The sequence below is a fragment of the Sminthopsis crassicaudata genome, chromosome 3 (genome assembly GCF_048593235.1).
Source record: "Sminthopsis crassicaudata isolate SCR6 chromosome 3, ASM4859323v1, whole genome shotgun sequence".
Taxonomy (NCBI): domain Eukaryota; kingdom Metazoa; phylum Chordata; class Mammalia; order Dasyuromorphia; family Dasyuridae; genus Sminthopsis; species Sminthopsis crassicaudata.
In genome coordinates, this window is record NC_133619.1 from 329526520 (window position 1) to 329539205 (window position 12686).

The following is a 12686-nucleotide window of genomic DNA, read 5'->3' on the forward strand; positions in this document are numbered from 1 at the left end:
CATGGACCCACACTTAATAACAAGGTAAGATCAAAATGGGTCCATGATTTAGGCATAAAGAATGAGATCATAAATAAATTAGAGGAACATAGGACAGTTTACCTCTCAGACTTGTGGAGGAGGAGGAAGGAGGAGGAAGGAATTTGTGACCAAAGAAGAACTAGAGATCATTATTGATCCCAAAATAGAAAATTTTGATTACATCAAATTAAAAAGCCTTTGTACAAACAAAACTAATGCAACAAAATTAGAAGGGAAGCAACAAATTGGGAAAACATTTTTACAGTTAAAGGTTCTGATAAAGGTGTAATTTCCAAAATATATAGAGAATTGACTCTAAGACCTGGAGAAACTTACATGAACTGATGTTGAGTGAAATGAGCAGGACCAGAAGATCATTATATACTTCAACAACAATACTATATGATCCTCAATTCTGATGGACATGGTCCTCCTTTTCAATAATGAAATGAACCAAATCAGTTCCAATAGAGCATTTATGAACTGAACCAGCTATACCCAGCGAAAGAACTCTGGGAGATGATTATGAACCACAATATAGAATTTCCAATCCCTCTATTTTTGTCCACCTGCAGTTTTGATTTCCTTCACAGGCTAATTGTACACTATTTCAAAGCCTGATTCTTTTTGTACAGCAAAATAACTATTTGGACATGCATACATATATTGTATTCAACATATACTTTAACATATTGAACATGTATTGGTCAACCTGCCATCTGGGGGAAGGGGTAGGGGGAAGGAGGGGGAAAGTTGGAACAAAAGGTTTTGCAATTATCAATGCTGAAAAATTACCCATGTATATATCTTGCAAATAAAGAGCTATAATTAAAAAAAGGGAAAAAAAAGATAATAATAAAAAAAGAATTCTGTGAGTGCCAGGTAAAGCACAGATAAGGCCAGATAAGTGAGTGTCAAAGATTGAGAAAGGAGGGAAAAAATAAGAAAAATTTTCTCTATCATATTAAAATATAAACTCCTCTGACATTCAGAGCCAATCATAATTTGATTCCAGCCCCTCTTTCTAGGATTATTATTATCTCATCAATGTTCTCTCTAAATAATACTAAACTCTAGACAAAATGGCCTCATACATGTCATTTTCTCTCTCTCACCTCTATTACTCAATTTCCTCATCACCATCTATTGGAACCCTACCTTTTCCTCCCTTCAAGAATCAGGTGAAGTCCAACTTCTTTCCAGAGACCTTTTCTGATTTCTCAGTTGTTAAGTCTTTCCATGACCCCCATTCCCATCACATATACACTATCACTGTGTTGTTGTTTTATAGACATCACATTCTTATTCATCTATCAAAATGTTGTAAAGAGGTGTCAAATACTCCAGACCACATGGTTTCCTAAAACATTCTCTAGTCAGACCAAATTAGATTAAAAAGTAATTAGGAAATATTTAACACAATTAAAAATATATATTAGAACATGACAATGTTAATAATGTGGTTTTCTAAGTCAATTTGAAGCAGGAAGGTATCATCATATACAGGGGCTTCTATGTGAGTTTGACATCACAACCCTAAAAGATCAAGGACAGAATTCCTTTTGACCTTGTAGCTCCCACCAGTGCCTTGCACGATATATAGCATTTTTTAAGTGCTTAACAAATATTTGTTGATTTACTAATTAACTCTATTCTGGAACTGAGTATACTTAATAATTTGTTAGGGTAGAAATTGCAAAAATCTTGAAACAAACTGACCACTTTATCTTAATATTTGTGATAGTGAAGAGGAAAGATCTGCTTCATTTAGCATGTACCATTCACTTTACAAGAGCAGGTTTCAGTGGATTCAAAGAAAAGAAAGCTTCCTTCCTACAAAACAAAATTTTACAGAATCAGCTAGCTGTTTTAAATGTGCTCCTAAAGAAAACTTGGAAGACACACAAAAAACCAATTCTACCAGGAAGAAAAGGGGAAATTATCAGATGTGGAAGCAAAGAGACTTTACCACTCTTTTTCTGATTAAAAAAAATCATATTGAAGATGGAAATAAGGGGTAGAAAACATAGGGTAAATACAAAATAATGGAATGATTTTGTAAAATAATGTCAAGAATGTTAAAGCTGAACAAGGCAAGCTAAGAACAATTTTGGGTATTTTAAAGCTATGCTGAAAAAAAGGACAAAAGCTAGGACCACTGCTTAGAGGAAACTGATAAGTGATGAAATGGTAGAGGAGACAGACCTGCTCAAATCTTGTTTTGCATTGATTTTCCAGGCCAAAGAGAAAAATCTTTGGAATGAAAAGGGCTGAATGGGAATAGCTAATAGAACACTGATGTCAAAACTATTTATTCTCAAAGAATTCATGTGGTACAATATCCACTAAAATATCCAGCTGATAAATGTGACTTCTTTTAGTAATGAACTCATAAATCCATTAAGGAATAAATTAAAATAATTTAATAAACTTTATTATGGTATTGTTAAAAAGGCACAGAATTATATTTCTGCAAAGCCATTGTTTGTAATTAGTATCTGATTCTTCTTAAGAAAGAATGTAAACTCTGTTTTATACTTAATTAAATGGCACAAATTCATGTACAATCAACTTTTTTGTCATTCACTTCTGAGTTTATCCCAATGCAATTTTTTTCAAATGTTTGATATAGTATCTTATTATGTCTATGATTTGTTAACATTAACAAAACATTTGTTTACTCTAGTTCAATAGGTGTAGGAAAATTAAATAAATATTACCTTTTTACCTCTGGGAAGGTCAGAATAAGACACAGCAGGAATTTAGATAAATTTCCTTTTTTAGTTCATGCTCTATATTGGTTTAAGAAATGGAGGAACATGGAAGAAGCTAGAGGAGAAGGCAGAGGGGAAACCTACCAGTATTCCAGCTCTTTCTAAGTCAAAGTCTGCCACTATAGTGTTATTATTTACTGCTAATTAAAATTTTGTTAATTTGGATATAGACAATTTGAAATTTTGATACCTATGTCATCATGCTGGCATTTTATAAAGAGCAATTTTGTTTTTTAGTTATTTATAAATTAAAGTAAATAGATAGTATTAAAAGTAAATAGATAGTATTAAGTACAAGGTGTGCTTATAAAGTAATGAGTTCACATGCATAAAGTATATTTGAAAGTCTATTTCAATATATTGTTATACATATTTAATTTATCTTGCATTATCAGGGAATGAAGTTATGTCTATCCAAGGGAATCTTCTGGATAACTGAAACTTATTCTTTTAATTCTAAAATTCTTTTTAGATTAACTATTTTCTTTCTTTTTTTTTTCTGAGGCTGAGGTTAAGTGACTTGCCAAGGGTCACACAGCTAGGAAGTGTTTAAGTGCCTGAGACCAGGGTTGCTAATCACAAACATGATTTTCCCATCTCTCCTCCTCCAAGGTATCATTCAAACTCTTCTTCTATCAGTTCTTGGCAAAGAGTTAAAATGCTTGTTAAATGACTAAAAGTTAGACATTTACAGTGAAAACCTGAAGCTTGGCTTTGCTGAATCTCTAGCAAGTTCAGTCTAATCCTCAGTCACTAGAGAACTCTCCTCTTTCTCTTACTTGTGCTTCTATCAATTTATTTGGATTTCACCAGTTTTACCTACTCATAGTTGTCTGTTTATTCAATATGAATTAGTATCTAGAAACACAGCTTAACACAGATATACAAAATAGTAACATTTTGTTCTTCCCAAAAAAATATGCAAGCAGATCTATGTAGCATGGGCTTTTCACCAAAGCTGTTTTCATTTTTTATCAAAAATATCCTGTGAGATTTTCCTCTTACTCTTTTGTTTGGTGAACTTACTTAATGTATTCATCAGAAGTCCAGTGCCATCCTGAGATCTGTTATGCATGGTCTCCATATCAGAAATCCATTGTTGAGATTCAGCAGATGAGGTCTGATGGCCTGATACATGTTTTACTGAACTAGAATTTGAGAGTTTGCACCCTTCGTCTTCTGAATCACTAGAACTATCTTCACTACTTGAAGATGAAGAACTTTGGGATTCTGAAGAGCTATCAGAACTGGTCATCTGGTCCATTATACTAGCTTCTGCCTTCAGTTCTAAAAATAAAATAAACAAATGAACAAATTTAAATTGAAAGCTAATGAAAATGTAAAGGTGGTAGCTATGAAATTTTTGATGAAAACAGGTAAGATCATCCATTAATAGGATACAAGGTATTATGTAACAAAAACACTTTTTAATATTGATAGGCCATCAACAATACAGAAATCTACATTCCACAGAGCATAAATGTGTACTTACATTAAAATATTAACATCTTATGAAATATACTAAATGATCTGAAAAACAGATTTAAGGATATACTTAAAAAACAGAGAATCGATATACTATTTTCAGTAAAGCAAGTCAGCTTATTTTTTTAAAAAAAAATCATGCTTATTTATTTTTAGCATTCATTTAAATAATTTTGAGTTCCACATTCTCTTCTGTTCCATACTCCTCCAAGCAACATGATGCCTATTATATATGTGAAGTCACACAAAATATAGTCCCACAGTAACCATATTGTAACAATAATAAAAAGCACAACACTACAAGAAAAATAAAGTTTAAAAAATGTGTTTCAATCTATACTCTGAATTTATCAGTTCTATATCTGGAAATGGATAGCATTTTTCATCATAAGTTTTTTGGAATTGTCATGGATTATTGTATTGATCAAAATAGCTAAGTCTCTCAGTATTGATTATCATTAAAATATTGTTGTTATAGTGTACAATATTCTTTTTGTTCTGCTCAATTAGCTTTGGACTGGTTCATACCAGTCTTCCCAGGTTTGTTCTGAAATCATTCCCTTTGTCATTTTTTATAACACAATAGTTTTCCATCACAATCATATATTACAGCTTGTTTAGCCATTCCCAATAGATAGGCATTTAGTTTCCTTTAATTGTTTAGTTTCATTAAATGTTTAAGTATTTTTAAATGTTAAGTGTACATATATTTAATTCTAAATTAATGTTTGAGAACAGTCTTTTTGCTTTTTAAAAAGGACTTAAAAAACTGTATTATAAGCCTACCAGAAACCAAAAACCCATAAAATAGTGCAGGAAGAGATCTTGGACATCATTCTGTCTAGAACACCTGCATTTTTTAACCTACTAGGAACTGAATTCTAGAGTGATATACCTTATAGAAGGTTAGAAAGCTAAATCATGACATAAGGAGAACAATTCCAAATTGAAGACTCTTTGCAGGCCCTTCTTGCCTCAAGAATATCTCTTAAATATATCTCTAAAATATGCTAACATCACAAAAAAATTTCTATCAGTGAAATATTAGCACTAGACAAATAGTGCTTTGACAATGACAGAACCATAATATGAATGAAGCAGAAAATAACTCAAAGTTACAGGGAGATAATAGAGTTAATAGAAAATTCTCGATGGCAAAAAAAAAAAAAAAAAGAAACTAAAACTAAATTGACATTCAAGTCAGACAACTTTTTTGATATTATGTTCCCAGGGAAAACAAACTAAAGAATCATTTAGTTCTCTTGATAAATACATCCATAGGCTCCCTGTGAATGTGTCTTTAGGAAGGCATTAAACTAAAGTAGAATTAGTAAAGAGAGAAATATATCCTAATGAAATTAAAATAAGAATGATGATAGGAATGATACTCTATGGTTCTTAATTTTCCAGATAAATATTAACATGGAAGAAAATTTGGGACAATTTTTTTTTTGGCTTTAGATGTTTATCTACCCATATATGGATCATAAATATTAAACGAAATTAACAGGAGATTGTGATATAAATTAGAGTATAGAAGTTAGATGACCACATGGAAAGTACAACAGAAAGAGGATTCCTGCATTGGGTTGGAGACTATGTATAGAAAAGGAACAAATCAACCATAATTCAAAAAGAAACTTCTATTGCTTTTTTTTTTTTTTTTTTTTTTTTTTTTTGGTAAAAAGAGACCTTGCATTGACCTTAGAGAAATCTCCTAGCAGCCTTAAATAAATCTATCCAAGAAAGAAAATAGTAAGGGACTCTTAATTATTATTTTTAAACTATAAATGTGTTCTAAAAGATAAAATCTCATTATTTCTCTTAAAAAAAGTACAAAGAACCTATTAAAGCAAGTCATAGAAAAGGCAAGCAGGAACCAAAGAATCATGACAAGGAGGTAATCCAAATAACTGGCTTTCCCCCCCCTCATTACCATTTTAGATGGAAAACTGAATGAATGAGATTGAAAATAGGTACTCAAAAGTGAAACTCGATTAAACAAGAGAGAATGAAAAGTGAACAGAGCAAAGAAAATAAGATATAATGACAACAATGTAAATAAAAATAAAGAAAATTATGCACACATGCACACAACCAATTGGGCATATTAAAAAAATATATAAAGCAGAAATATAACTTAAAAGAATGGATATTAAACAATACTCCCCTCCCCCCCAACCCTTTGGCAGACATGGGATAGCCATAACTGTGACACACTATACATGTTTTTGGACTTTATATATTGATCAGTTATTGATTTTTTTCCCCCTCTTCTTTTTCTTCCTTTCATCTTTAAAAATTACTATTATGTGGAAAGGAAACTTTGATGATATAAAAAATAAAAGACATCAACAAAAACTTATTTAAAAAAAAAAAAAAAGATGAGAGGAAACATCCTTTATCTCTGAGGCAAAATCCAGTTTATAGCTTAGGGAAAATATTTAAGTCAGAAAGTGTTTTGGTTTTAGCTGGAAACCTTCCAGAAAGGAAATGGATTCATTCAACGATTATACTCTCACAATCAGAGAAATGGATAAAAGACTGTCAGAGACAGCCTACAGCTACAAACCCAAAGGAGGATGTGTTTACATATCATAGATTAAAAAACAAAAGCTCCCTTCAGAAGTACTTAGTTATAAGGAAGAGAGAAAGAAGAAAAATGGATATCATGTTAGGTTTTAATACTTTCTCCCAATTAACTTTTTCTCAAAACTTACAAAACCATCAGAAATCTAATAAGTTAGCGGCTTAAAAAGATAATGCAAACATTTTACAAGAAGTAATAGAGGAAAATACTATGAGTGATTTGGAATATAAAGAAAATTCTTATATATAGGTAACTTGTTTTAATAAGGTTGAACTTGATTTTCCTCCTAATTCCAATACTCAAACCTTTAAGATTCCAGGTTCTTTGGGTGATAGATATACCAAGGAAATCATATGGCTGTGATCAATTTTGAAGAAACCAATGTTGCAATCCATAACTCAGGACATTCCAAAAGTCTGTTTTTCACATATTGGTATCAGGTTCCACATATGTATATACAATTATCACTAACAGCAATAACTTCAAATATCAAGAACTTTTACATATATATATATATATAAAATATATAATATATATATATATATATATATATATAATTCAACATACAATACAGAAATGTTCCTAAAAAACTGAATATATGACATTTGGTAAAATACTTTCCCATTAATTTCTGTCAAATGGTCAGAGAATCAGAAGGTGGGAAGAAAGAACTTCTTCCACTGATTTCACCTACTCTCCATGGGTAAACTGAATCTATTCAAGTAATTATGTCCTTCATTCCAGATTGAAGAGGAAAATGGAATCAAAGAAGATTCTTATATTCCTATGCTGAAGAAAAGCAACAGAATTCATGTCTCTGAGATAGCTTGGAAGAAGTAAACAGACACTAGTCTTGGCAAAGCTCTTGATGTGAGATATTAAAAATTGCATACAATTGACTGAAATGTTTATGAATAGGGGAATACATTGAGAAATTGTTGTGGCATTTTATATAAGGCATTAATTGGGAAAAATAAAAAATGTGGACAATCATGTCAGAAAAAAACTCAAAAGTTCTCTGTTATATAGAATATTTATAGTATTATTAAAGTAGGGAAGACTTGGTGGTGATGAAATACCAATTCAGTTAGAGGAAATCAAAGAATTGTAAAAACTCAATCATTTATTCCAAATTATATCCAAAATATTAATACTACTGATAGCATTCCCAAAAAGCAACTGTATATTGGTGTATTAATATAAATGTGTAACAAATATATAATATGTATATACTTGTACATAGATGCATAGTTTTTATAGATACACACAAACATAATACACATATGTATATTCATAGTTATAGACATGCATATAGACACATATATGTTATATATACATATCTATATATAGATAGATAGATAGATAGGGTCTTCCTAGAGTTCCGAATTTTCATGAATTTAATCATATATCTATGACATTTGAGAGTGAATTTATTGAAATTTAGGACAACTACATAGTGTTCTAAAGAATATATAGTTTTATTTCAAATCCTATGATAAACAACAGATACTATCATAGATGAAATGGCAAACCATATCCTGTGACTATCAAAAGGGAAGACCATATCAGATGTCAGAAATAAAACTGAATGTTCTTTTTAATACTATTTACAAATTGTTGCTACCCTGCTTAAAAATTAATCCAATTTAAAAGACAAATGTTTTAAGGTTCAAAAGTGGCACAATAACTAAACAGATTTTTTATCAGAACAAGCTTGCAAACTTTTCATACCAAAAATGTATATTTTATTCTAGTTAAGAATTTGATGTCATAATTAATGAAGATAAAGAAAAGAAAAAAGATCAGAATGTGCAAAGAATTTTGTTATACAAGTAAAATAATTCTTTTAAACATGAATTTCAAATCTTACTATTTGTCAAAGGGAAACAAAATACAAACATTACACAATCAAGTTCTTTCCTTATAGAGTTGAGAATTAAGGTCAAAAGCACTTGCTTAGCTGGATTATTTGTTATAAGTAATTTGTAATTACCGCTGAAACAAAGCAATCACCAAAGGTTACTCATTAAGATGTGAAAAATTTTGCTATACAATACTATTTTTTCTAATAATATTTATTATGAGGATCATATGAGGCAGATACTATATGCAGAACACTGTACTATACATTGAGGGACATAGACTGTTTTGATAAGAAATTTTCCATTTCCATAGAGGTTACTATCTAGTATCATTTGTAGCAGAAATCTTTCCAAAAATCATGTTTCAAAAACCAGAATCATCTTGTGTTGTAGTTCTGTTAGGTTAGTACCTAATAGCTAGTGCTTTGATTTCAGTGCAACTTAATTGTGTACTCATTGTACATACATTCCTCAGTATTTAGTTTCTTACACACACACCACAACACACACACACACACACACACACACACACACACACACACACACTTTTGAGTTTCTACTTTCAATTTCATTTGTTCCAGTTCCTCTTGTATTGTTTGCTAATTTTTCTAGCTATATATCTTATTTTCCCTACTACACTACAAAATTCAAAGGGTCTATTTCTTACATTTTGGCTGAAGTACATAGTGTTGAATGCCTAACAGGCATTGACTACTTTTTGAATAATCTTAATTCCAGTGCCTTTCCTTAATTATTTTCTATTAATCCTGTATATAGCTTGCTTTGTATATGCAACCATTCTATCTCATATGTGAAAAAGAGAGCATCTTTTATGAATTTAAGAAGCATTTGATTATCTTCCAATGGAATGGTTTGATCTACTGTTTCATCAAGGACTTATCCTAGCCCAGACCTTCAGGTTACAGGACAAGCTGAAAAACCTAGGTGAGAAGCCATGAAAGAAGGAAAGGCAGTGGAAATAGTTAAGGATACAGTTAGCTTTTTTAAAGCCACTTTTCAGCCCCACCCTCCTTTAACAGGAAGGTTCAGTTATCATGGCAAATCCTAGGATAAGAGGAAAGATAAGAAAATTTCTCTTAGCTCCCTCTAACTTGGTTTTCCCTGACATTGTCTTGATAATGTTTGGGTCAGGGAGACTTTAAGCAAACAAACTAGTTTAGTATATAGTTGTTTTTGTTGCCCTTGCTCTTGATAAATCTCAAATCCAGGATCCCTTGGAACTAAAAGCTCTGAGCTCTGTTTGTCTTCTCAACTTTGCATGGACTGGACACAAGAGAGGTTTGAGACTAATCAGAAGTTTGATCTCTCATGCCAAAAGAGAAAGAGTAATAAGAGAAGAGACAAGGGTAGACCATTACTATATCTGAGACCAAGCAAGAAGCATAGTTGCTAAATGCTTTATTTTGGCAAATAAAACCAAAGACATAAGATGAGGAAACTGAAAGAAATGTTCTCCTGCTTCTGTCCAATAGGGCTGTTAATATCCCAAAGAGAAAGAAATAAAACATACTATGTTTTATGGCTGAGATGAGGGCAACATTCAAAAAATCTACACTGCTCTGATCTATTCTTGCCTGGGACTACATTGCATTTATCTGTTATTGCCCTCCTACCAAGTGACAGCTTATTTTCAGCCTTGAAGTGGATCCAAAACCCAGATAGGAAGTTGTTTTTTCAAACAAGGGAGGTATATTCAGCATTACTTCTTGAAAAAAAAAAAAAAGAAACTGCATATTTTTTCAACACCATCACATATTCTCTCTCATGCCCACAACAGTTTGTAGACTAAGAAAACTGTAGGGCAGCATAGTTGCACATTAAAATAAATAAATAAATAAATTATATATATATGTATGTATATATGTATATATATGTATTATAATTTATCTTATATTGTATATATTATTAATATGATTATCTATTAAAATTTATACCTAACATGATTCTATCATGATATTATATCAGCACCCTGTATGGAGTTGAATTTAATTAAATTAAAAAGAACAAACAAAAATTCTACTATCTTAAAGACAAAACTAACATTTTTGCTTGAAATATTCACAAACACACAATTAGACATTCTGTGATTCCATTTTACCTCTCTCAATATCATCCATAGGAGATTCTGGAGACATTTTTTCTTTTGGAGGAGAATGTTTCATATTGTTTGATGTTTTAATTGCATTTCTCATTTGTTGTTGTTGCTGTTCGAGTCGAGACTGAATTTTACTGCTTCCTTCAGCTCTGGAAGTATATTAAAGTTCCCCCAAAAGAAGACATTAATAATTCCAATGTATTATGATTCTTATAGTGTTACTATAATTAAATACTAGTTTTTAGATATAGCAAATGTTAAAAGGTCTAAATAATAAAAATTATAAAAATAAAAAGTGAAGAATGCTCTGTCAAAATTCCTATTAAAATCAAGTCTCTTGGATATTTGAGTATCTAGAAGTCTAGGGAAGAAATGAAATACTTTACTGAGGATAGAGAGGAGAACCTATCCCTGAAGGACCAAACATTTATTAAGTACCTATTACATGCAAGGCACTATGCTAAGCACTTTTATAAATATTACCTCATTTGATGTTCACAACAACCTATGACTTAAGTATTATTATAGCCCCCATTTTTGGTTAAGGAAAGTTAGTAAGGCAGAAATTAAATTATTTGCCCATAGTCATACAACTAGTGTTTGAAGTCAAATTCAAACTCAGTTCTTCCCATCTAATAAGATAATATTTGCAAAGTGCTTAGCACATTAGTGCCATATCAACAGTCCCTTCCCCTTCTTTTTCCTGTGTCCTGACTCCAGACCCAGCATCCTATCCACTTTAACATCTAATTACCAGAATCTTCCTTACTGGAAGTTAAAGGATTTGAAATTTTAATGAGTATCCTTGGTACAGTGGTGGTTGATGGCAGTGACTGCATCAGCAGCTAAGGGCAAACTACATACAGTGAAGAAAGGCAATTTCAAGACTAAAAGGAACTTAGTAAAAAGTTCCTCATACCTAAGAATACTTGAGTGAATACATTTCAATGGGGTCTTTAGCTGATAGCTTTCTTTATAAAAACCTCACAGCAGTGCCCCTAGAACCTGAGGAAGGAGCAGGCAGGGACCTGACCTGCTTATATTAAGTCTGGAGACTGTCCTGATTACATCTTTTATAATGTTTCTCCTGATAGAATGAAAACTCTTGGATGCCAGAAATTGTTTTATCTCTGCATCTGTAGCATCTTGCACAATGCCTGACATATAAGCAAGCATATAATAAATTCTTGTTGACTTATTGAAAAGAATATTCAGCTGTTTTGTTGTTCTTCTATCCAGTTCTTTAAGTGAATATGAATCCATATCTTTCCTATTTTGAAAGAACAAAATACAGTTAAGAAATAGTTAAGAAAATCTGTTGAAGATTTTTAAGGGCTGATGAGAGTTAACCTTGACTCCTTCCCTTCCCCAATTTCCTAAACTGAGTCACTCACCCATTTCTTTCATTGTATTCTTGAACTCAAGAAATTCTTTTTTTTTTTTTTTTTTTCCTGAGACAATTGGGGTAAGAGACTTGCCCAGGGTCATACATCGAGGAAGTGTTAAGTGTCTGAGGTCAGACTTGAACTCAGGTCCTCCTGACTTCAGAGTTGGTGCTATATCCATTGTGCTACCTAGTTGCCCCCATATTCATTCTTTTAAATTTCTATTATTAATATTCTAATGTACCCTTTTATCACCTTGAATGGTTATGTAGTTCAGCTATGCTTTCTTGGCTCCAAAGTACACTGGCACATAGTAGGCATTTAATAAATGCTTGTTGATTGAAACAGACTTAATAAATGCTTATTGAATAAATAACAAATTGAATCCAAACTAGTCAAGAAGTATATTGCATCACAGAATCTGGGGTTCTAATATGTCAAATTATATAGTAC

At 31.5% G+C, this 12686-nt stretch overlaps 1 protein-coding gene across 4 annotated transcripts in view; it reads right to left on the bottom strand.

Moving 5' to 3' along the window:
- EAF2 (ELL associated factor 2) overlaps positions 1-12686 on the bottom strand; it is a 52585-nt gene that overhangs the window by 14618 nt on the left and 25281 nt on the right. For 3 of the 4 annotated variants that reach the window (XM_074301353.1, XM_074301355.1, XM_074301356.1), the window contains exons 4-6: positions 11882-12118; positions 10852-10997; positions 3822-4082 (exon numbers count right to left, since the gene is read on the bottom strand). In XM_074301353.1, the coding sequence (XP_074157454.1) occupies positions 3822-4082; positions 10852-10997; positions 11882-12118 (644 nt within the window). The remainder of the gene's footprint in view (positions 1-3821; positions 4083-10851; positions 10998-11881; positions 12119-12686) is intronic. The other variant, XM_074301354.1, reaches the window with a different exon arrangement.